We start from the raw sequence: 25,562 nt of genomic DNA on the forward strand, positions 1-25,562 counted from the left end.
CAAAGCCAGCTCGCTGAATTGTTTTCATTAGCGCAAGCATTCAGCTCTGAACATCCCAGCAAACTGTTCTTCCAACTCTGGCCAAGCTTCTACATCCTTGTAATACAGAGACAAGGACTATCCACAACATTCCAAGTCTGGTCTAATCCACCTTCTTCTGATCTTATGGCAGCAGTATAACCCATGCTTTACTCATTATGTCGCGGCTGTATAAGGTGTTGGTGACGTAACATTTGAAGTACTGCACACAATTCTGGTCGTCCCGCAACGGGAAGGATGTTATTAAACTGGAAAGGGTGCAAAAAAGATTGATAAAGGTGTCATTGAGAATCGAAGGTTTGAGTTCTGAGGAGGGGCTGGATAAGACAGGACTTTTTTCCCCAGGGGTGTAGGAGGCTTTGTGGTGCCTTTATAGAGGTTTATAAAATTGTGAGGGCTATTCACCCTGCCTATGCCCAAGGTTTTTACCCCAGGATAGGGGAGTCCAAAACTAGAGGGCATAGGTCTAAGGTGTGAGGGGTAAGATTTAAAAGGGACCCGATGGGCAACTTTTTCATACAGAGGGTGGTGTACGTTTGGAACAAGCTGCCAGAGGAAGTGGTAGACTCATCATAGAATCCCTACGTTTCAAAAGCAGGCCATTCAGCCCTTCAAGTTCACACCACCCATCTGAAGAGCATCCCACCCCGTCCCACCCCATTCCCTTACCCTTTCCCTGTATTTCCCAAAGCTAATCCACCTAACCTGCACATCCCTGGATGCTGTAGGCAATTTAGCATGGCCAGTTAACCTAACCTTGGGGCTGCAGGAGAAAACTCACGCAGACGTGGGGAAAATGCATAATCTCGACATAGACAGTTGCCCAAGGGTGGAATCAAACCCAGTCCCTGGCGCTGTGAGGCAGAGATGCTTACCACTGAGCCACCCAAGAGCTGGGTAGAATCGCAACCTTAAAAAGACATTTGGACAGGTACATGAATAGGAAAGGTTTAGAGCAATATAGGCCAAACACAGTCAAATGAGATTAGTTTAGTTTAGGAAACCTGGTCATAGAGGTTTACAGCATGGAAACAGGCGCTTCAGGGTCAGCATGGATGAATTGGGCCGAAGGGCCTGTTTCTATGCTGTATGACTCTATTGTTCATTTGTATTGTTACTGTTAATGTAATAAAGACCTGCCAAGTTTCTCCAGCAATTTCTGTTTTTATTGCTACTTTTAATCATTTGTAGATCCGTAATAAGCTCACATCTTCCAGCTCCTGTATCCCATTGGAACAATTATTTTCCTTGGAGTCTGCACTGCCTGATCTTCCTCCCAAGCTCTGCCACCCACACACATACTGAAAACATGCACTGCAAAATTTTAAATTCAAAAACTAAATCCAAACGGTCATCATCACCACTAATGATGAGTTCTCAATTCACTAACAGTACCCTCTGGACAATTAGGGCATGCAAGACACAAGCTGAATTCAAAGCTACAACATCAGTCACATAGGCCTGTTAATTAACTGGATAAAGGAATTACATTTTACACAGGATCACAGGCGCATAGTTGAGGCCCTTCAGCCCATTGAGTCCGTACTAGCCCACTACACTAATCCCTCTCGGTCCTTAACCGTGAATGTTATGATCTCTCAAATGCTCATCCAAGTACCTTTTACAGAATTTGCGATTAATCTGTCCCAGGCAGCCCTGTCCAGACCCCCATCATCTTCTGGGTGAAATTACATTTTCCTCAAATCTCCCCTAAACTTCCTGCCCATCACCAGGAAATGATGACCTAGATATTGCCCCTTCAACTAAAGGGAAAAGCTGCTCTCTACTCACCCTGTCTGTGCCCGCCTGTCTTACACACCTCAATCAGGTGCCCCCCTCAGCCTTCTTTGCTCCAAAGAAAAAAACCTGAGCTTATCCAGCCTCTCTTCATCCCAGGCAACGTCCTGGTGAATCTCCTCCACAACCCGTTCCAGTACAATCACATCCTTTCTATGGTGCAGTGACTAGAACTGCACACAGTCCTCCAGCTGTGGTCGCACCAAAGTCCTGTACAGCTCCAACATCACCTCCTTCCTCTTAGAACCTATACCTCGACTGATAAAGACAAATTGATATGAAGGCCAAAGACCTGTATTAACGCACTGCTTTACCTCCTTATTGCAGATACACGTAATCACTGCTACCTTACAGCACCAGGGACCCGTGTTCAATTCCACCCATGGGTGACTGTGTGTGGAATTTGCAGATTTTCCCTGTGTCTACATGGATTTTCTCCCACAATCTAAAGATATGGGAGTTGGGTGGATTGGCCTTTCTAAATTGCCCCGTAGTATCCAGGGGATGTGCAGATTAGGTGGGTCAGCCATGGGAAATGCTGAGTTGTGGGGACAGTGTGTCACACAATAGGTGTGTGCACGGTGGGGTGCTCCTAAGAGGGTCGGTGGGGAGTCAATGTGCCGAAAGGCCTGTTTCCATGTAATGTATGTGGTGCTGTCTGTATCAATTGTAACAAGCCCACATTCACCAAATAAACATACATTGGAACAAGAGATCGTAGGAACTGCAGATGTTAGAGAATCTGAAATAACAAGGTGTAGAGCTGGATGAACACAGCAGGCCAAGCAGCATCAGAGGAGCAGGAAAGCCGACGTTTCGGGTCTGCACCCTTCTTCAGAAACGGGTCTTTGCTCCTGAGATGCTGCTTGGCCTGCTGTGTTCATCCAGCTCCACACCCTTGTATCTCACATTTGAGCAATTCTTTTACATAAGACACGGTTCATCCCTAATTGCCCTCAGTGGCGGTGAGCCATTTTTGTAGAGCAGTTGCAGTCAGTGTAGGGTAGGTATTGTCAGGGAGGAAGTTCCAAGATTTCAATAAAGCGACTGTGAGAGAATAGCAACATAGACAGTATATGGCTTGTGGCGGCGCAGTTCAGAGGAGGTGATGGGCCTTTGCTGAAAGCATGTGTTTGGAAGGTGCTGGCTAAGAAGCATTGGTGAATTGTTGCAGTGCATCTTGTAGATGGCACACACTGCTGTTATTGCATGTTATGGAGGAAGGAGTGAATGCTTAAAGTGGTGGTGAGAGCATTGTTGGAGCTGCACCCACCCAGGAAGCGGGGAGGACTCCATCGCACTCCTGGCTTAGTCAATGGCAAATCACTTTTAGGGAGTCAGGAGATGAGTTACTCATGTAGAAGCCTCTGACCTGTAGCCACAGTATTAATGTGACTGGACTGGTTCAGTTCCTGGTCAAAGGTAACTCGCAGAATGTGGATAGTGGTCAGGCTCAACAACTGGAACAGTAATGGTAATGCTTTTGTTGAGCTATAGGCATGTATATTTTATTCATTCACACGATTATGGCTAGGTTAGAATGTTTCCCCATCCTTAATTACCCAGAGGGTTACTCGCTGTGGCTGTAGAGTCACACAGAGGCCACAAGAGGTGAGGATGGCAGTTTCCTTCCCCAAAGGATGTTCGTGAGCCAGCGAACAGACAGCGCCGACACACACATATTGAGTCGATCCTGCGCTGTCAGGGTATCCAAGGTTAGAAGACCCGGGAATTGCAGCAGTTAAAGCTGAAATTCCAGCTCCACTATTGCCCCAACATGAGGTGTCCATGGATAAACAGACTCTCACCGGGGTTTCGGCATAAAACCTAGGCTGACACTGCAGCGTGGTATTGAGGGAACGCTGCAATGTTGTAAGTGTCATATTCTGAATGAAGCATCGAACCAAATCCACGAGGAAGATCTGATTCCATTCGCATGACAGAGCAGGTGGCCCAACCAACATTAATCCATTGATCAAACATAATGAAACCATCAGTATCGCAGCACAGCCAATGGGAACCTTTTGTAAACCAAATGACAACTTTGCTTTTTTTTTTAACCTTACCACAGTGACCATCCCGTAAACATCAGAGCATTCCGTGGTCATGCCAAAAGCAAAAGTAAAGGCCAATCAAATACAGTCACCAAGAAAGCTAATGAATAGTTCAGAGGAAACTTCTTTAGCCCAGGGTCTGACGTGAATGTGAATAAATCAACACGGATACAGATAAAGGGATGCCACAGAAAGTTGTAAACACAGCCCAGACGATCACATAAGCCAGCCGCCCATCCAATGACCCCATCTACACTTCTCATTGCCCCAGAAAGGCAGCCAACATCATAAAAGAACACCCCCCCCACCACTCCAGTTATACTCATTTCCAACCTTTTTCATCAGGTAGAAAATGCAAAAGCTTAAACACACAAATCAACAGATTCAAGAACAGCTTCTTCCCTGCTGTGATTAGAATTCAGAAATGACTTCTCAAATTTCAAATCGTAACGTTGATCTTAATTTTTGTACACCTTATTTGTGGCTGCAACTTTAATTCCTCGCTCTGTTCAATCACTCTAAGATCTTTCTGCCTTTGTATGTTACAACCTGCCTGCAAAACAGAGGTTTTCACTGTGTGTACATGTGACAATCATTAACCAAATCAAATCAATCAAGGGAGAAAGGATTCTTAAAAGGTATTCATGGCATATGGAAATCATTGGCTGGGCCAGCTTTTATTGCTCATCCCTATCTGCCATGAGACGCTGGGGGTCAGGTGCCTTCTCGAATAGCTGCAGTCCCTGAGGTGTTGGTAAATCCACAAATGCCATTACACAGGGAGTTCCAGGATTTCGACCAAGCGATGCTGAAGAGCCCGTGGATCAATTCCAGGCCAGGAAGGTGTTTGTGGCTTGGTGTAGGCAGTGGTGATAACACACTGAGTCAGAAGGCAGGATCAGAGAAGGCTGAGTTGGAGCTGAAACACCAAGATGTACTGGTTGGGCTGAATGTTCTTGTGCTGTGTTGTAAAGCTGATAATAAAGAAATGCACATCTTTTGCACCAACACAAAATTCCTCAAACAGACCATTTGCATGAACCAGCTGTGGTTCAAATTCCTGGGACTCACTCTCTTCACAGCTCTTTAGGAGCACCGCAGGACGGTTCAGTTTTCAGTTCACTACTACCATTCCAAAGCTAACCGAGGAAGTAAGCGCCTTTTCACATGATGGCTAATTGCTTTAAAAATTCACATATTTTAAACTGTAACAGTGAGTGGAACCGTCAGAGAGAAAGCTGGTTCAATCTCAGCAGCCGGCCCTTGGCTAAAGGTTTGACAAAGCTAGGATGCAGCATTCACTCAGAATCTGAATCTTGCAAGTGGCTGCTTGTGGCGGGTCAGGACCTGACATAAGAGCATGCAGCGATGAATGCAATGTATCAGGACAAAAGTAAACTGTAATTGCAAGCCAGCACCCCACCGGGACCTAATAGGGGCTTTCCATCAGGGGAGGTCACTAAAGGTCATGGCATCAGAAGGCCTCGAGCAAGCTGCGTTGAGCTACAGAAGGTCGTGGTCAGACATTTCCCAAATGCCATTCCCCAGTCAGGTTCCCAGTTTTCCTAGTCACGCTTCCTCTCCACTTACACTGAAGTCAGGAAAATGACTCACCCAATCGTGCCTGTAATTTCAGGGAATACTAATAACACAGGGCCCTCGGTTTAGATTGCACAATGTTGGGTCTGGAAAATGGCAAGAGTTGAGTAATCACTGTCGAGATGAATGCAGCATCAGGCTCGCCTCGTAATAGCTCTGCAATCCAGTAATTCAGAACCAAAGAGTAATACCTATTAAGAAAGCCATGTCGTGCAGGTGCCAGTGTGGGACTGGGGTGGACAAGGTCAGGAGTCACATGATACCAGGGTTATTGTCCAACAGGTTTATTTGAAATCACAAGATTTCAGAGCCTCGCTCCTTCTGACCCCATCAGGAAAGTCACACCAGCCTGGGGATCTTTTATCTTGTGAACAGCAGGCTGAGGGGGCGAACCCGATTCAGAGTTCTAAGGTTCTGAAAGGGTTTGTTGGGGGAGAAACATTGAGACATAGTAAATAGGAGCTGGAGGAGGCCATTCAGCCCTTCAAGCCTGCTCCATCATCCAATATGATAACCCAACTTGTTCCTGCTTTTCTCCCATAACCATCAATCCCTTTAGCACTAAGTGCTATATCCAATTCCTTCCTGAAAGCAGCCAATGTTTTATGCTTGATCACTTTCTGTGACAGAGAATTTCACAGACTCACCACCCTTTGGGTGAAGAAATTTCTCCTCACCTTAGACCTCAATGATTTACCACATACCCTTAGCCCGTGACCCCTGGTTCTGGACTTCCCCACCATCAGGAACATCCTTCCTGTATTTATGTTGTCCAGTCCTGTTAGAATTTTATAGGTTTCTATGAGATTCCCCCGTCTTATTCTTCTACATTCCAGACAATACTATCCTAACCGATTCAATCTCTGCTCATACACAGAAACATTAAACATAGGTGCAGCCCTTCAAATCACTTAATGTGATCATGGCTGATCATGCATTTTCAGTATCCCACTCCTGCTTTCTCTCCATACCCCTTGATCACTTGGGGCATCCCTAGCTCCCTTTTGAATATATCTAACAAACTGGCCCCAACAGCTTCCTGTGGGAGAGAATTCCACAGGGTCACAACCCATTGAGTGAAGAAATTCTTCTTCAACTCTGCCCTGAATGGCTTACCCTTTATTCTTAGGCTGTGATCCCTATTTCTGGACTTCTGCCATCCCGGGAATCAGTCTGGTGAACCTTTGCTGGACTCCCTCAATAGCACGAATATCTTTCCTCAGGTTAGGAGACCAAAACTGCACACAATACTCCAGGCGTGACCTCACCAAGGCCCTGTATAACTGCAGCAAAACATCCTCACTCCGAAACTCAAATCCTCTCACCATGAAGGCCATTTCAGTCCAGCCATCCTCGGAATCAGGTGTAGAGACAGTGTTTTTTTTTTCAGCTTTGAAAGTCTGGAGACACTAATGGAGCTGACTCGAAACTTGTGAGAATATTGTTTACCTGAAAAGTTGTCTGAATCCTTAACTCACTACAACAGGTATGGTTCAGGTAAACAGCATAGATACTTAGAGAGGGGCACCAGAGAAACACACAGGAGGGAAGAGTTTATTAAAGGAGTTTTATGGCACTGGGTGGGGGGAGGATCATATGAATCAGGAACACCATCAAAGGCTATAAAATCAAAATCCTGCAGACGTCGGGCAGCAAATGCTGGAGAAACTCAGCAGGTCTGGTAGCATCTGTGGAAACAGAAAGTAGAGTTAATGTTATAGATCTTATTTGATTCTTCTATGGAACAAGAGTCACTGGATTCAAAACATTAACTCTGTTTCTCTCTACAGACATTGCCAGGGCTGCTAAGTTTCTCCAGCCCTTACTGTGCTTATCCCAATGTGGCCTGGTTGGATTGTATGTCGTGCTTCTAGGCAGTAAAACTCTCCATGGTTCTACGTAATAATGTTTGAAATGGTTGGACTTCTTCCAGCTTTAAGCCTGTAATACAGTGATATGTTTGTACAAAATCAAATTAATCCGCCATTGTCTTAGAACTGCTGTCACTCCCTCATTGCTTTGGAGCAGAGATTATACCCCCACCCCACCTCCAAATTACTTTTCTTCACAACCCAAGAGAAACAGGAGCCATAAGACCATAAGAAATAGGAGAAGAAGTTAGGCCATTCTGCCCATCGAGTCTGCTCCGCCATTCAATCATGGCTGATAAGTTTCTCGGCCCCATTCTCCCACTTTCTCCCCGTAACCCTTGATCCCCTTGATAATCAAGTACCTAATAAGACCAAGATAATAAAATGTGAGGCTGGATGAACACAGCAGGCCAAGCAGCATCTCAGGAGCACAAAAGCTTACGTTTCGGGCCTAGACTCTTCATCAGAGCCATTTCAGATTTGAAACATTAACTCTGTTCTTCTCTGTCCCCAGATGCTGCTGAGTTTCTCCAGCATCACTGATCGGTCGGGCCAAATGGCCTGTTTCTGTCCTGTGCATTCAGTATCGATTACCAGCGTGCCTATGGTTGGCCAGTTACTTCTGAGGTAACTTCAGGTAACCCACAAGGAGGAAGCTAGTGTTCTCTCAGTTGCTTTAATTGCTGCATGTCACACACAGTATGGTTTGTGGAGCTGAATTAGCCCTGAGTCATCACCAAAACAAACACAATATGATGAACAACACACGTGGGTGGCCATTGCAGACCCAGGCTGCACCAACATTAAATAATACAAATGCAGCTGCATTCCCACTCTTTCGGATGAAGCAATGGAAATGCGCGTGAGTTTCAAAAATTGTGCCGAGTTCAGGTACTCAGGGCTGCTCCTGATGGATACTGCTGAAGTAAGTCTTGTCTGCCACCAACTGTCTACCAGGAGGGAGGAGTTCACCCGCAGGGACACTCCAGGTAACAGACCGGTTTAAGAGAATCAGCAGGCCCAAGGACAACGCACTCCCCGAGCACGCTCACCTCCATCCATGCGCTATCCGGGGATGGTAATCCTCCAGGATTGGACTGGGAATCATCTCAAACTGAAGATCCTGCTCCTCGACAATCCTCCCCATCCACTGAAATGTTTGCAGGACAGTAGAAGCAAGAGGTTTTGCATTCAACACTCTACAGGGCTCTATGGCACCGAAAAAGACCAATCAGCCAACAAGCTTATACTGGTCTGAAATAAGCCCTAACCTATTCTAACTAACGTTTTGAGTCAAGGTAACACCTCATCAGAGCTGGTGATCTAGACTCGAAATGTTAGCTTGCTTGTGTCTCCATGGATACCGCCTGACCCGCTGTGACTTCCAGCAATTTTTGTTTTCAGTACAGATTCCAACGTCTGCAGTAATTTGCTTCTAACTATATTCTAATTCTGTTTTTCAGCTCTTGACCCGTCACAAAATCCAGGCCATTGTCTGCACCAAGTTGGGAGCTATCGAGCCAGATAAGAGGGTCTGGTTAGCTCAGTTTGCTGGACAGTGCAGACTAGCACCAGCAGTGTGGGTTCAATTTCTGCACTGGCTGAAGCTACCACAAAGGTCTCAACCTCTCCCCTCACCTGAGGCACAGTGAGTGAAATAATTCCACAGAGGCAGACTCACCAAGTCACCCTTTATTTACACATGCGCAGTTCATGGGCTCTGACCCAGCCAGCTCAGAGCTGACCTCTAGAGTGAGCAGAACCTCTGACCCTCCCGGTTATACCTGTCAGCCATGGCTCCCTGAATGGGCCGGGTTAACAGCCCCAATCAGGGAACTCATATTCTATGAGGTCCACTGACTGGCCTCATTCCTCAGGTTAAACCACCACCAGTCATTTCTCTCTAATGAGAGAGCAGTCGATGTTTTGGTAGGACAATGGTTATTTTACCTGTCAGGTCACACCTTGTAGTCCGCACTCAACACTTCACCTGACAAACGAGCAGTGCTATGAAAACTTGTGATTTCAAATCAACCTTTGGGGCTATGACCTGGTGTCGTGTGACTTCTGAATTTATCCATCCCAGTCCAACACCCGCGCTTCCACAACAAGCTTCTAACACACATCCCACATCACCTCCCTGCTCTATTGCCCTAGTAATAACCTGAGAGTAACTGTGTGCTCAATTCACATCAAAGCACACAACAGCAGTGGTTGTTAGAACCTCTATGAATTAAGGTCCCTCACCTGGACACACGGGTAATCACTTAAAAAGAAAGTAGAGCAAGGGGAAATCACACTACAAACAAACTGTAATGAAATGATACAATTGTCCAGAGATATTTCATGTTTTCATGTGAAGAGAGTGGCATCAGTGAATAAACTGAATGGTGATGGCATGCAGTAAAAATATTTAGGGAGCAGTGGAGTCACAGTATATAGAGTTTTCCAAATTAAAGGCTTTGCATAAAAGCTTTAACTCCTTCAGCCTGAGAGTGGTCACAATGTGGAACCCGCTACCACAAGTTGAGGTGAGCAGCATAGTTCTTCATTGGAGCACGGCGACAATCAGACCCACTATAAGCTTAATGAATGGCCAAACAGCCTTCCCCTGCTCCTCATTCATCTCAGCATGATGTATTTTAGAGTCAGTCAAACTGCCATAAGAAGGAGCTTTCAATCAGGGATACCAAAGGAAGCAGCCTTGGGACGCAAGTCTGAACTCAACATAAATATATCACATGGAAGAAAAACAGAGAGCACTACTGACCGGAATGAGGTTCCACATTCTGCTAATAAAAACCAACGAGCTTCATTCTGTCTCCTCATGACATTTTCTGCAGCAGTTTTACAGAACTTTAGTTAGGCCACACTTGGAGTATTGTGTGCAGTTCTGTCCACCACACTGTCAGAAGGATGTGGATGATTTGGAGAGGGTACAGAAGAGGTTTAGCAGGATGTTGCCTGGTATGGGGGGATTTTAGCTCTGAAGAGAGGTGGATGAAGAGTCTAGGCCCGAAACGTCAGCTTTTGTGCTCCTGAGATGCTGCTTGGCCTGCTGTGTTCATCCAGCTTCACACTTTGTTATCTTCAATAGACTGAGTTGGTTTTCACTGGAATGCAGAAGGTTGAGGGGTGACCTGATAGACGTTTATAAGTTTGCGAACGGCATGGATAGAAAGGAAACTATGACATGATTTCCTGGGGTGGAGGGGTCAGTTACTGAGGGGCACAGGTTCAAGGTGTTGGGCGGGGGGGTGAGTTTAAAAGAGATGTGCAAGACAAAGGTGGTGAGTGCCTGGAATTCTCTGCCGGCGGAGGTGATGGAAACAGACACAATAGCAACATCCAAGAAGCCGCTGGACGAATACGTGAACAAAAAGGGAACAGGGGTATCTGGATCCTGTAAGGGAAGACAGTATGGAAGGGCAAAATGTAACAGTGCAGGCTTGGAGGGCTGAAGGGCCTGTTCGTGTGCTGTATTGTTCTTTGTAGTTCTTGAAGACTTGCAGGCCTATTGCTATCTGAATTGTATCCACAATATAGTACCTGCTGTATTGATGTCCCAATAGTAACTCATACATCTGAACCCTCTGCAGTACCAGTTATGTAAAAGCCCTACACAGTAGCTGCTATACACTCCAGTGTCTGTTCCTTCAGGTTATAGTATATATATATAATGTACTAACACAATTAAGCATCTGCTGCCTAAGATCTACATTGTGCCCAGAAAATATAAGCCTTATGCAATATCAGATTTATAAACCTTTTATAGTTTTCACAATATATACATCCAATTTCTAAACACCATACGTACCTCAAGTCAAACTCACAATATAAGGCCCATGTGGTATCTTTATGTAACTCATGCACAGTATGCATTCTTTAGTATCCATTTTGTGTAAGCTATATATAAACCCTATTCAATACCTGAAATAAATTCCAGTATCTTACCTTACATATATACCAGCGTTATATATTACCAGATATATGAACACTATTCAATACCTGAAATAAATTCCAGTATCTTACCTTACATATATACCAGCGTTATATATTACCAGATATATGAACACTATTCAATACCTGAAATAAATTCCAGTATCTTACCTTACATATATACCAGCCTTATATATTACCAGATATATGAACACTATTCAGTACCTGAAATAAATTCCAGTATCTTACCTTACATATATACCAGCGTTATATATTACCAGATATATGAACACTATTCAGTACCTGAAATAAATTCCAGTATCTTACCTTACATATATACCAGCCTTATATATTACCAGATATATGAACACTATTCAATACCTGAAATAAATTCCAGTATCTTACCTTACATATATACCAGCCTTATATATTACCAGATATATGAACACTATTCAGTACCTGCTAAAACAAATAGAGAAACACGACATAGCTCATGGATCCTCAGTTAAATACAGCCTGATAGGTAACCCCTATTAGTTCCTGGTATATGTACTCTCTACAGTATCCACGATATATAATTCCTAAGCCTATATCAGTCAAAACCTTATAGTCCTTCAAATGCAACATAAAGAATAATTGTCACATTACCATGAAGTGATACTGTCCTTCTGGGAATATTATCCAAATCCATTGTTTGTATCACTGCAATAACTCCAAGGATCAAAGCGATGGGAAGGTGCATTTTGCAACCACAGCTCCTCATTTGCTGCATTCTGTGGCATGTAATACTGTTGAAGTCAGGTTTTGAGAGCTAAACCGGAAGAAAAGCGTCTATCTTCATTCCAGCATCGCGGAGTTATCCTTCCAATATAATTTTCCACACTGCTCGATCATAGATGCATCATCACTGTGGGGATGAAAAATAATCAGAGAAGAAAAAAACAGATTGGTCACTGCACATCAAAGCACCACCTTGAAACATCAGCATAACAATAACGTAGATCAACTGATAAGTGCTTTCCTCCTCCAACACTCGCAAGTTTGCAATTGTTCTCTTCCTTCTCCTGACACTCTCTATCCACCTACACTTACAAGGCAGTTTTAAAATTCTGGACACTCTTCAGCATTTCCAAGAGAAGAAGGAAGTGAAACTCAAACGTCAAGTGGAGATTACCAAACACAGGTTGAAGGGGTGATTGAAGATATTGCTTTGAAGTAATGCACAAGATGCAGAGGGATGCCATTATCAATGGGCAGGCAACACAAGAGTACACAAAAGAATTAATTTTCATGCTTGATGTAATGTTGCTGTTTCTCGGGACATTTCTGGCTGGGCTGATGAGGCAGCGGACGGTTTGAAACTCTTTCATTATCTAACACTGACTCGTGAAATTATGAAAACGTAAAACCTCTAGGGCTCAGGAAATGAATGCACAGAAACTGAGCCGGGAGAACATTTGATTACTGCTCGTGTTGGCAAATGCATATCAAAATATTTAAGCAACAGTCATGGATAAATAAAGGAAACTGCTGGCAGTGACAGCATATTGTTTGAAATTTTAAAGCTGTTTTCCCTTATCGACTGATTTTAAACAGGTTAACACCTCAACCAAATTATCACTGTTGGGAAATTCATACGATGCATTAAGTGTCGATATGGCAATATCAGCAGTAATTCCTATCCAATTATTCTGTTTGCACATACCTTTCACATCAATTACTGAAGACAGAAAGCACTGAGTTAACCCTGAGTCTGCACTTAACAAAATCCAAACACTCACACACAAATTGAACAGAACTCATCACATTATGGCAATATTTCAAATGTTACGCTCTTTCAAAATTGGATGGCACAATTTTATTTTTTCAAGGACAGCCTGATGGATCAGAGTTTCCAAACTGTCTGTTAAATGTCACGGTAAGATCTTGCTATGACAAATCTGTTGCTAAAAACCTCGCTTGTCTGCTCCTGGTGAACAATTTGGTTGAGGTAGCGAGACCAGAAGTGTTGCGATTTATCATGGTCAATCAGCAGGCAGGTAGAGGCAACATTAGAGTCAGGGGAAGACAGAGAGGGAGGGACACAATGTGTAAAGCGGTGGGCGCAGAGAGAGAGAGAGGTTTTGGGGCAGTCAGAAAGAGAGGTTATAAAAACATGGAGAAAGGAACAGAGAGACAAAGAATAGAGTGAGAGAAGTACAGCTAGCAAGGCAGACTCAGGAATAAAGGAAAAACAATGGCCTAGTGGTATTATCTCTGCAGAGATAATGTTGTGGGGACCTGGGTTCAAATCCTGCCACAGCAGATGGTGGGATATGAATTCAATTAAAAATATCTGTAATTAAGAATCTAATGATGATCATGAATCCATTGGTCAGGGAATACCCATCTGGTTTACTCATATCCGTCAGGGAAGGAAACTGCCATCCTTACCTGGTCTGGCCTACACGTGACTCCAGACCCACAGCAATGTGGTTGACTCTGAACTGCCCTCTGAGCAATTAGAGATGGGCAATAAATGCTGCCCTGTCAGCGATGCCCTCATCCCATTAATGAATTTAAAGGAAAAGACAAGCTGTTCCAGGCAGGGAGAGGAAAAAGAAAAATTGCAATCCACAAGATGAATATTATGCATTCTTCAGTTTAATTTAAATGCATTGGAAATGAAACTGTTCTAATGAGGGCCATTCTAGAGCAGAGGCTGAGTGGTACAGAAGATACAGAGGGCATCTGGTTTGTGACAGACTGACAGTGAAATCACGCATGCAACCCAGAGAGAAGCAGAAGCTTTCTCCTGCTGATGGAAAACTGCATAGCAACACCTGGAGACACTGTCAATGAGAAACTCTGTGGCAACAAAACTGCCTCAGCGCAACGGGCACCGAGAATTGTACCGAAACAAGAAACTGGGAATATGGTATGCAGGTAAAGTGCGGAGTTAACGAGGTGTAGAGCTGGATGAACACAGCAGGCCAAGCAGCATCAGAGGAGCATCAGAAATGAAGAAAGGAAGAAGGGTCCAGGCCCAAAACGTCAGCTTTCCTGCTCCTCTGATGCTGCTTGGCCTGCTGTGTTCGTCCAGCTCTACACCTTATTATGTCAGATTCTCCAGCATCTGCAGTTCCTACTATCGCAGATAAAGTATGGAGTTCGGTTTCAAATTGCGCATTTGTTGGGGAAATAGGGAATCAAAACCATCAAAGCAAGCCTCTTAAAAACAATGAAAGCACAGAGAAAAGCTGTGGTTTAAAGACAGCTCCAGACAGTACATTGCAACAGGGCACACTGTTCTGCTGCCTCTTTGAACTCTGCACACCCCAAACAAACATAGCAGCAAATTACTGCAGTTACTGTAATCTGCACTGAAAACAAAAAAATCACAGCAGGTCCGGCTGAATCATAGAGAGAGAGCAGGCTAATGTTTCGAGCCTCAAAACATTAGCCTGCTCTCTCTCCATGGATGCTGTCTGACCTGCTATGTTCTGTAGTATTTGTTGTTTCCAAACAAACATGCCTCTATTCACGATTCTTTCAGAAATACAATTTTCTACTAGAACTTGTTGAAATCTTGACACATGCATAGTACTAATGATTGCTTGCAAGTAAGAAAAACAAACCACCCATGCTGTTGGGAACTGGCTGTGAATTTAGGACATCAGCAAACGCTGGTGGGGACCTTTGTTCAGAGATTAGCCTCAACAACAGAAGTGATTTTTATCAAAATATGTTCCAATTCTTCAATGGCTTAATGCAGCTGCCCAGGAGTTCAACTGTGCTGTTTCTCCGATCTTACTTAATCCCCTCCTTCTTCTCAGACACTGAATAATGGTGAAGATAAAGTGTGGAGCTGGATGAACACAGCAGACCAAGCAGCATCAGAGGAGGAGGAAGGCTGACGTTTTGGGCCTGGACCCTTCTTTAGAAATTTCTAGCTCTACACCTTGTTATCTCAGATTCTCCAGCATTGGCAGCTCCTAACGCCTCTGAATAATGCAGAAGGTCTGTTTAACATTGCGTAAATGGCATTTACTCATTTTGGGAGGAGTGTGATCCATTCATGGCTGTTTATCCACCACCCCTAGTTCCCTCTTCCTCTCCCTCACCTCCCCACCTTCCCCCACCCCCACCCCCTGCCTTCCCAGATGGTGATAGTCAGGTTTAAATTGTCACTCTTCCTCCTGACTGCTCGTTACGCACATTCGATGAGCTAGTTGGTTCCTGCCAATACTGGGCAGCATGAGCTTGTAATCAGGCCTTGGGTCAGCAGAGAAAGATGGAGGAAGAGCCATCGTACTCTGCTCCTGTTTCAAGGCTGAGGTAGATTTTTGACACACAAGGGGTCAAGGGTTACAGGGAGGGCAAACAGGACAGCAGGTCTGAGACCACAACCAGAGCAGCCAGGCCACTATTGACTGCCAGAACAGGCTCGAAGGGCCGAATGATCTCCGTTCTATTTTTCTGTGTTCCATCTGATCTCAAGGCAGACTGGAACCAGGTCCAACGACCCCACACTGTTCTCCAGCAGGTAACCAATAATCACTTTTACTGTCCTGAGGAAGGGTCACCAGACCCAGAACGCTGATTCTGACTTTTCTGTTTCTGTTGCCAGACCTGCTGAGCTTTTCCAGCAGCTTCTGTTTTTGTTGTTAATGCTTTTTACTGATGTGACTGATTCCTAGACAGAGGGTGTGCTCAAAACCCAAATATCTACATTGGGTGTGTTCTTGAGAGTGGAGAGCCAATGGGAGATCTTCCCACACAGGTGGCCCCGGAGCTTAGAAACTAAAAGGGAAATGTCTCCTTGTTAAAGCAACCCCTCAGCAACTTCTAAAATCATTAGGCCGCAAGATGTAGGAGCAGAAGTAGGCCATTCGGCCCATCTGGTCTGCTACTTCATTCAATGGTATCAAGGTTGATTTGATAATCCACAACTTCACTTTCCTGCCTTTTTCTCTTAACCCTTGATTCCCTTATTTGTTAAAAATCTGTCTATCTTAGCAACGAATATCCTTAATGACCCAGCCTTCTCTGCAGTAAAGAGCTGCTCGGATTCACTGTCCTCTGAATGATGATTTCCTCCTCATCTCTGTCTTAAATGTGCAAACCCTTTATTTTGAGATTATGCCTCTGCTCCTGGACTCCTGCAAGGGGAAACAGCCTTTCGACATCTTGTTTTTCTCAACTCCAATGCATACATGCCCAATTGATTCAGCATCTCTTCATAAGACAGTCCCTCTATCAGCCAAGTGAACATTCCCTGGTCTACCTCCAATGACAGTCTATCAAAGCCTTCTCCAGTCTACAGGCCATCATTATGATGAGGAAACTGTGAGGCAGGGCCTTTAAATGAGCTTACAATACTCCCCATAACATACAGGCATTGGGCTTTAATACACCCACTATACCAACCCCCAAAACTAACCTGGAGAAAAATGGCTCCAAGGCAAGGTGGTGCTGGTAAAGTCCATGTGGAAATACCCTTCCATCCAACCCCATAATGGAGTGAGAATCCTACCCTTGCTCACTATTTAAGAGGCATTATTTTCAAATGTGCGCATGTGTGCGATTATCTGTCTGTGTGTATATGTGAGAACATGTGAGTGTAACTATCAGGCTATGAGTATGTGAATGCACATGTATGTGTGAAAACACATGAGTGTCTATGCATGTGACAGTGACAGTGTGAGTGTGTGTTATTGTGCGAGTGTGTGTGTATGTCAGTCAATGTGTGTCAGTGTGAGTATGAGTGTGTGTGTCTGTGTGTGTGTAAGAGTGAATGTGAATCTGTGTGTGTTTGTATGTGAGTGAGTGCATTAGCGAGTGTGAATCTGTGTGTTTGCATGTGAGAGTGTGTGTCAGTGAGAGTGAATCTGTGTGTGTGTTTGTATGTGAGAGTGAGTGCGTCAGTGAGTGTGAATCTGTGTGTTTGTATGTGAGTGAGTGCGTTAGTGAGTGCGAATCTGTGTGTGTGTTTTTATGTGAGAGTGAGTGCGTCAGTGTGAATCTGTGTGTGTTTGTATGTGAGAGAGTGTGTCAGTGAGTGTGAATCTGTGTGTGTGTTTGTATGTGAGAGTGAGTGTGTCAGTGAGTGTGAATCTGTGTGTGTGTTTGTATGTGAGAGTGAGTGCATCAGTGAGTGTGAATCTGTGTGCGTTTGTATGTGAGAGTGAGTGCGTCAGTGAGTGTGAATCTGTGTGTGTTTGAATGCAAGAGTGGAGTGCGTTAGTGAGTGTGAATCTGTGTGTGTGTTTGTATGTGAGAGTAAGTGTGTCAGTGAGTGCGAATCTGTGTGTGTTTGTATGTGAGAGTGAGTGCGTCAGTGAGTGTGAATATTTGTGACTCGGGGACAGACAAGCCCAGGGAAAGACCTTGGTGGGGAGTGAGGCTTGCTTTGCCAGCAATACAGCCAACGTCTGACAGCAAAGTGTCCAGGCATTATATAAGAACATTACTTCGAAATCCATTCCATATCACGTTTAACAAGGTCAATAATGCAAATATGGATAAAGTAAACTGCAACAATTTAAATATATCCTTACAGGGATCTGCACATTGTCGAAATGACTTGCCTATTTTTAATCCAGACTGGCTCTCAGTGCCATATCTAATTTGAGACTGCACAGAATTACTGGAAAGCTCCAAGGACACACCTATGTAAATATTAGCATATTCAAAAGTAACTGTGGAAATACAAGCACACTCCCAGAACATTTCCACTTCTTGGCAATACTGGCACTCTTCCAGATCCCGGCCCTCCCCCACTCCCTAGAATCTTGGTACATTCCCAGATCCCCACTCCCTCCCCAGGAATATTGGCATTCACCCAGAGGGCACCCCCTGTGAATACTGACACATTCTCAGTGTTTCCTCCTTGGGAATCTTGGCACACTCCCAAGGGTTCCCCTCCTTGGGAATCTTGGCACACTCCCACGGGTTCCCCTCCTTGGGAATACTGGCATACCTCCAGGGGGTCCCCTCCTTGGGAACACCGACACACTCCCTCTGTGAATACTGGTAGAAGGGCAACAAGGCAGTAACTGGGGATCCCCTTCAGATACCACCAGTGTATCAGGGAACACACCGCCTGTGATGCTGAGGTTGATATCCTCAGGGGACCACAAAGTCTTGAAAGATTCTGAGAGCCATAGAAGTGAAAACGGCATTCTGAATTCAAGCTCCCAGTGTGCAGAATGCCACTTTTTAGGAACTTGCGTTTCAAATCTCTCCTCATCAACTGTTAAAACAGTCAGAAAGTCATCAGCAACACTGACTAGGATCTGCCTCGCACCAACATTTATGGGTGTGCTTAACCTTTTGAGAATCATCAAATAAACTGTATTGTTGTAACGCTGACGATATTGGTATAATAACAAAATGTGAGGCTGGATGAACACAGCAGGCCAAGCAGCATCTCAGGAGCACAAAAGCTGACGTTTCGGGCCTAGACCCTTCATCAGAGAGGGGGATGGGGGGAGGGAACTGGAATAAATAGGGAGAGAGAGGGGGAGGCGGACCGAAGATGGAGAGAAAAGAAGATAGGTGAAGAGAGTATAGGTGGAGAGGTAGGGAGGGGATAGGTCAGTCCAGGGAAGACGGACAGGTCAAGGAGGTGGGATGAGGTTAGTAGGTAGATGGGGGTGCGGCTTGGGGTGGGAGGAAGGGATGGGTGAGAGGAAGAACAGGTTAGGGAGGCAGAGACAGGTTGGACTGGTTTTGGGATGCAGTGGGTGGAGGGGAAGAGCTGGGCTGGTTGTGTGGTGCAGTGGGGGGAGGGGACGAACTGGGCTGGTTTAGGGATGCAGTAGGGGAAGGGGAGATTTTGAAACTGGTGAAGTCCACATTGATACCATTAGGCTGCAGGGTTCCCAGGCGGAATATGAGTTGCTGTTCCTGCAACCTTCGGGTGGCATCAATGTGGCACTGCAGGAGGCCCATGATGGACATGTCATCTAGAGAATGGGAGGGGGAGTGGAAATGGTTTGCGACTGGGAGGTGCAGTAGTTTGTTGCAAACTGAGCGGAGGTGTTCTGCAGAGCGGTCTCCAAGCCTCCGCTTGGTTTCCCCAATGTAGAGGAAGCCACACCGGGTACAGTGGATGCAGTATAGCACATTGGCAGATGTGCAGGTGAACCTCTGCTTAATGTGGAATGTCATCTTGGGGCCTGGGATAGGGGTGAGGGGGGGAGGTGTGGGGGCAAGTGTTGCATTTCCTGCAGTTGCAGGGGAAGGTGCCGGGTGTGGTGGGGTTGGAGGGCAGTGTGGAGCGAACAAGGGAGTCACGGAGAGAGAGGTCTCTCCGGAAAGCAGACAGGGGTGGGGATGGAAGAATGTCTTGGGTGGTGGGGTCGGATTGTAGATGGCGGAAGTGTCGGAGGATGATGCGTTGTATCCGGAGGTTGGTGGGGTGGTGTGTGAGAACGAGGGGGATCCTCTTAGGGCGGTTGTGGCGGGGGCGGGGTGTGAGAGACGTGTTGCGGGAAATACGGGAGACGCGGTCGAGGGCGTTCTCGATCACTGTGGGGGGGAAAGTTGCGGTCCTTGAAGAATTTGGACATCTGGGATGTGCGGGAGTGGAATGTCTTGTCGTGGGAGCAGATGCGGCGGAGGCGGAGGAATTGGGAATAGGGGATGGAATTTTTGCAGGAGGGTGGGTGGGAGGAGGTGTATTCTAGGTAGCTGTGGGAGTCGGTGGGCTTGAAATGGACATCAGTTACAAGCTGGTTGCCTGAGATGGAGACTGAGAGGTCCAGGAAGGCGTGGGATGTGCTGGAGATGGCCCAGGTGAACTGAAGGTTGGGGTGGAAGGTGTTGGTGAAGTGGATGAACTGTTCGAGCTCCTCTGGGGAGCAAGAGGCGACGCCGATACAGTCATCAATGTACCGGAGGAAGAGGTGGGGTTTGGGGCCTGTGTAGGTGCGGAAGAGGGACTGTTCCACGTAACCTACAAAGAGGCAGGCATAGCTGGGGCCCATGGCCACCCCCTTAGTCTGTAGGAAGTGGGAGGAGTCAAAAGAGGAGTTGTTGAGGGTGAGGACGAGTTCGGCTAGGCGGATGAGGGTGTCGGTGGAGGGGGACTGGTCGGGCCTGCGGGACAGGAAGAAGCGGAGGGTCTTGAGGCCATCTGCATGCGGAATGCAGGTGTATAGGGACTGGACGTCCATGGTGAAGATGATGTGTTGGGGGCCAGGGAATTGGAAGTCCTGGAGGAGGTGGAGGGCGTGGGTGGTGTCACGGACGTAGGTGGGGAGTTACTGGACCAAGGGGGAGAAAATGGAGTCCAGATAGGTGGAGATGAGTTCGGTGGGGCAGGAGCAGGCTGAGACGATTGGTCGACCGGGGCAGGCAGGTTTGTGGATTTTGGGAAGGAGATAGAAACGGGCCATGCGGGGTTGGGGAACAATGAGGTTGGAGGCTGTGGGTGGGAGGTCCCCTGAGGTGATGAGGTCATGAATGGTGTTTGAGATGATGGTTTGGTGCTCGGGTGTGGGGTCATGATCGAGGGGGCGGTAGGAGGTGGTGTCGGAGAGTTGGCGTCTGGCCTCGGCGATGTAGAGGTCAGTGCGCCATACTACCACTGCGCCACCCTTGTCTGCGGGTTTGATGGTGAGGTTGGGGTTGGAGTGGAGGGAGCGGAGGGCTGGTTGGAGGCTGTGGGTGGGAGGTCCCCTGAGGTGATGAGGTCATGAATGGTGTTGGAGATGATGGTTTGGTCCAATTCCCTGGCCCCCAACACATCATCTTCGCCATGAACATCCAGTCCCTATACACTTGCATTCCGCATGCTGATGGCCTCAAGGCCCTCCGCTTCTTCCTGTCCTGCAGGCCCGACCAGTCCCCCTCCACCGACACTCTCATCCGCCTAGCTGAACTCGTCCTCACCCTCAACAACTTCTCTTTTGACTCCTCCCACTTCCTACAGACTAAGGGGGTGGCCATGGGCACCCGCATGGGCCCCAGCTATGCCTGCCTCTTTGTAGGTTACGTGGAACAGTCCCTCTTCCGCACCTCCACAAGCCCCAAACCCCACCTCTTCCTCCGGTACATTGATGACTGTATCGGCGCCGCCTCTTGCTCCCCAGAGGAGCTCGAACAGTTCATCCACTTCACCAACACCTTCCACCCCAACCTTCAGTTCACCTGGGCCATCTCCAGCACATCCCTCACCTTCCTGGACCTCTCAGTCTCCATCTCAGGCAACCAGCTTGTAACTGATGTCCATTTCAAGCCCACCAACTCCCACAGCTACCTAGAATACACCTCCTCCCACCCACCCTCCTGCAAAAATTCCATCCCCTATTCCCAATTCCTCCGCCTCCGCCGCATCTGCTCCCACGACAAGACATTCCACTCCCGCACATCCCAGATGTCCAAATTCTTCAAGGACCGCAACTTTCCCCCCACAGTGATCAAGAACACCCTCGACCGCGTCTCCCGTATTTCCCGCAACACGTCTCTCCCACCCCGCCCCCGCCACAACCGCCCAAAGAGGATCCCCCTCGTTCTCACACACCACCCCACCAACCTCCGGATACAACGCATCATCCTCCGACACTTCCGCCATCTACAATCCGACCCCACCACCCAAGACATTTTTCCATCCCCACCCCTGTCTGCTTTCCGGAGGGACCACTCTCTCCGTGACTCCCTTGTTCGCTCCACACTGCCCTCCAACCCCACCACACCCGGCACCTTCCCCTGCAACCGCAGGAAATGCTACACTTGTCCCCACACCTCCTCCCTCACCCCTATCCCAGGCCCCAAGATGACTTTCCACATTAAGCAGAGGTTCACCTGCACATCTGCCAATGTGGTATACTGCATCCACTGTACCTGGTGTGGCTACCTCCTCATTGGGCAAACCAAGCGGAGGCTTGGAGACCGCTTTGCAGAACACCTCCGCTCAGTTCGCAACAAACAACTGCACCTCCCAGTCACAAACCATTTCCACTCCCCCTCCCATTCTTTAGATGACATGTCCATCATGGGCCTCCTGCAGTGCCACAATGATGCCACCCGAAGGTTGCAGGAACAGCAACTCATATTCCGCTTGGGAACCGTGCAGCCCAATGGTATCAATGTGGACTTCACCAGCTTCAAAATCTCCCCTTCCCCCACCGCATCCCAAAACCAGCCCAGTTCGTCCCCTCCCCCCACTGCACCACACAACCAGCCCAGCTCTTCCCCTCCACCCACTGCATCCCAAAACCAGTCCAACCTGTCTCTGCCTCCCTAACCTGTTCTTCCTCTCACCCATCCCTTCCTCCCACCCCAAGCCGCACCCCCATCTACCTACTAACATCATCCCACCTCCTTGACCTGTCCGTCTTCCCTGGACTGACCTATCCCCTCCCTAACTCCCCACCTATACTTGCTTCACCTATCTTCTTTTCTCTCCATATTCGGTCTGCCTCCCCCTCTCTCCCTATTTATTCCAGAACCCTCACCCCATCCCCCTCTCTGAAGAAGGGTCTAGGCCCGAAACGTCAGCTTTTGTGCTCCTGAGATGCTGTTTGGCCTGCTGTGTTCATCCAGCCTCACACTTCGTTACCTTGGATTCTCCAGCATCTGCAGTTCCCATTATCTCTGATCTTGGTATAATGCCTGTTCTCCGAGATGTCACCATGAGAATTATATATCAGCACCAGAACGCAAAGTTTGACATCTCGTCTGGGAAAACAGCATATCCACAATGTGGTCCCCCTGTGCTGCAATGGATCATCAACCTTCATTTCTCTGTGTTCAATATGCTCTGGGAGTGGGATTTGTACACAGAACCTCCTGTTTCCCAGGTCAGAGAGCTACCCACACAGACACAGACACAGATGGGCACGATGTCAAATTGGAGTTTCAAATGTAGGAAAAACTCAACATCTCAGAGAGAAACACAGCTAACAGTTCAAGCTGATGACCTTTCATCATCACTGTTTGCTTCTGTCTCCACCCCTACTGAGTATTCCTGTTTATATTCCAGACTTCCAGCTCGTGCGCGTATTTTGGTTGGGAATTACGGATTTTCCAACCCTCCTTCCCATGGTTACAGCTGAAGATTCCCAACAGGAAGTGGGAAAATTGCCCACACCTCAGTGGAAAATTTTTTATTAACTGATGGACGGTAACAGGAAGACCAGAAACAAACGCAGAGTGTGTTGGAGAAACTCAGCAGATCTGTGGAGAGGAGAAACAGAGTCAACATATCTGGTATGAATCTTTCTCAGGAGTGTCAGGAAGGCAGTAAGCAGGATGCAACGATGGAAAATAAAGAACACGCCGATTGTTGAGATCCATATGGAAGCTCAACCTCTTGTAATCACACCAGAATAATGACGGAGTCCAAATCCTCCTTCACAATATACTAAAGCTTCAATTAGTATGTTATTCCACACTGCTATCAATTTAGTAACCACGGTAACTGTAGAGCAATAGTAATGGCAACCTAGCAAAAAATTAGCAGTGAATTCAATTGTCAGTATCTCATCTGGTCCAGATTTACCATAAACTATTTGAGTAATTCATATACACCTCTCAAGCTTCACCTCATATGCTACAGATTAGTTTTTCTTCAGTGCAACTAGGAAGTGAAGTTGAACAACCTCACGTCATGTGTAACTGCACATTATCTTCTCAAGAATGGAATTATGTCTACAGCTTTCAACCCACTGAAGTCATTTCTGTTCTGTAACATGGGAAATTAAGGTAGCATTTTTTTTCTAGATAGTATTTAGAAAACAATTTACAGGAGGTGCAGGAGTACTATTGATGTGATAATATTTGCATTTTATACAGTGCTATATTGCATCAAAACACCTAAAAGTCACACAATGCCTGACTTTCTAACTGCAGTGGGTGTTAGCTAGTAGGCAGATGCAACATCCATTTCGTGCCATGAACACAGAATTTCACAACTGGAACAACAAGAAGAGTGACCCAGTTCCCCTGCTTTCGGTGGTCATGCCCAGAGCAGGAGCACTGGCCAGAACATTGGTGTAACGTCAGCAAAATGTGTTTTCACGGTTTTGCTATTATCTGGATGGGTGCAGCCCCAACAACACTCTAGAAGCTTGACACCATCCAGGACAAAGCAGCCCCCCCTTGATTGGCACCACATCCACAAACATCCCACTCCCTCCACCACCGACACTCAGGAGCAGCAGTGTGTACTCTCTACAAGACGCACTGCAGAAATTCACCAAAGATCCTCAGGCAGCACCTTCCAAACTCACAATCGCTTCCATCTGGAAGGGCAGCTGATACATGGGAACACCACCCCCTGCAAGCTCCCCTCCGAGCCACTCACCATCCTGACCTGGGAATATGTCGTTATTCTGTGTCACTGGGTCAAAATCCTGGTATTCCCTCCCTAAAGGAATTATGGGTCTATGTACAGCATGTATACTGAAGAGGCTCAAGAAGGCAGCTCACCACCACCTTCTCAAGGGGCAACTAAGGACGGGCAATAAATGCTGGGCCCAGCCAGTCATACCAATGTCCTGTGAATGAACAGTAAAAGAAATTCCCAAGAAATTCCAAGGGTGCTCAGTACTTGGAACGGATGTTTAGATTATGAGAACAAACTATAGGAGTTATGGGTGTTCAAACCAAAAAGCTTCGAACTATTGTGGACAGGGGTGGGGTGGGGTCAGGGGTGGGGGGGGGGGGGGTGGGAAGAGGGAGACAGGCTGGCGGTACCCAGCTGCTGCCAACATCCAAAGTGTCTGCTGCGGTCACCACATTCTGGAATAACGCAACGTCAAAGAGCAACGATTGGTGGGGTGCCAATTCACAGCGTGGGTATAGGCTGTGACCATCATCACCACAATGATGGCAGTATACCACCCCCCTTCTCAAACAGCACTGGGGCAAGTGGCCAATAAATGCTGCCCAATTGGCAGGAACCCACTAACCACTGGAAGTAACCAAAGTGAGAGCGATACGAATAAGACTTCCCACAGATATTGGGATTGTCGAGTAGGGGCTGGCGTAGGGGCTCGGAGGGGACAACAAGGAAGAGAAACAAAGGCAGCCGAACCGAACATTAAACAGCACAACACCTTTCGGCATTCACAAGATGTTGAGCTCCTGGTGTGGGATCTACCTGTGCAGATTCTGAAAACCTCTTGCGTTTCCTGGTATTCTTGCCAATGAAAGGAAGCCAAGACAATGACAATCTGTATGACATCCTGAGGCTCTGTCTCTGAACCAATGTGCAAATACACACACACACGCGCGCGCACACACACGCGCGCACACACACACGCGCACACAC

General features: G+C 46.8%; 1 protein-coding gene across 1 annotated transcript in view; it reads right to left on the reverse strand.

The window, feature by feature from the left end:
• Positions 1-25,562, reverse strand: part of sema4gb (sema domain, immunoglobulin domain (Ig), transmembrane domain (TM) and short cytoplasmic domain, (semaphorin) 4Gb) — a 199,131-nt gene that overhangs the window by 135,570 nt on the left and 37,999 nt on the right. The window contains exon 2 of the mRNA XM_048550687.2: positions 11,948-12,206. Coding sequence (XP_048406644.1) covers positions 11,948-12,071 — 124 coding nt within the window. The 5' untranslated portion in view covers positions 12,072-12,206. The remainder of the gene's footprint in view (positions 1-11,947; positions 12,207-25,562) is intronic.

The sequence above is a fragment of the Stegostoma tigrinum genome, chromosome 20 (assembly GCF_030684315.1).
Source record: "Stegostoma tigrinum isolate sSteTig4 chromosome 20, sSteTig4.hap1, whole genome shotgun sequence".
NCBI classification, from domain to species: Eukaryota; Metazoa; Chordata; class Chondrichthyes; order Orectolobiformes; family Stegostomatidae; genus Stegostoma; species Stegostoma tigrinum.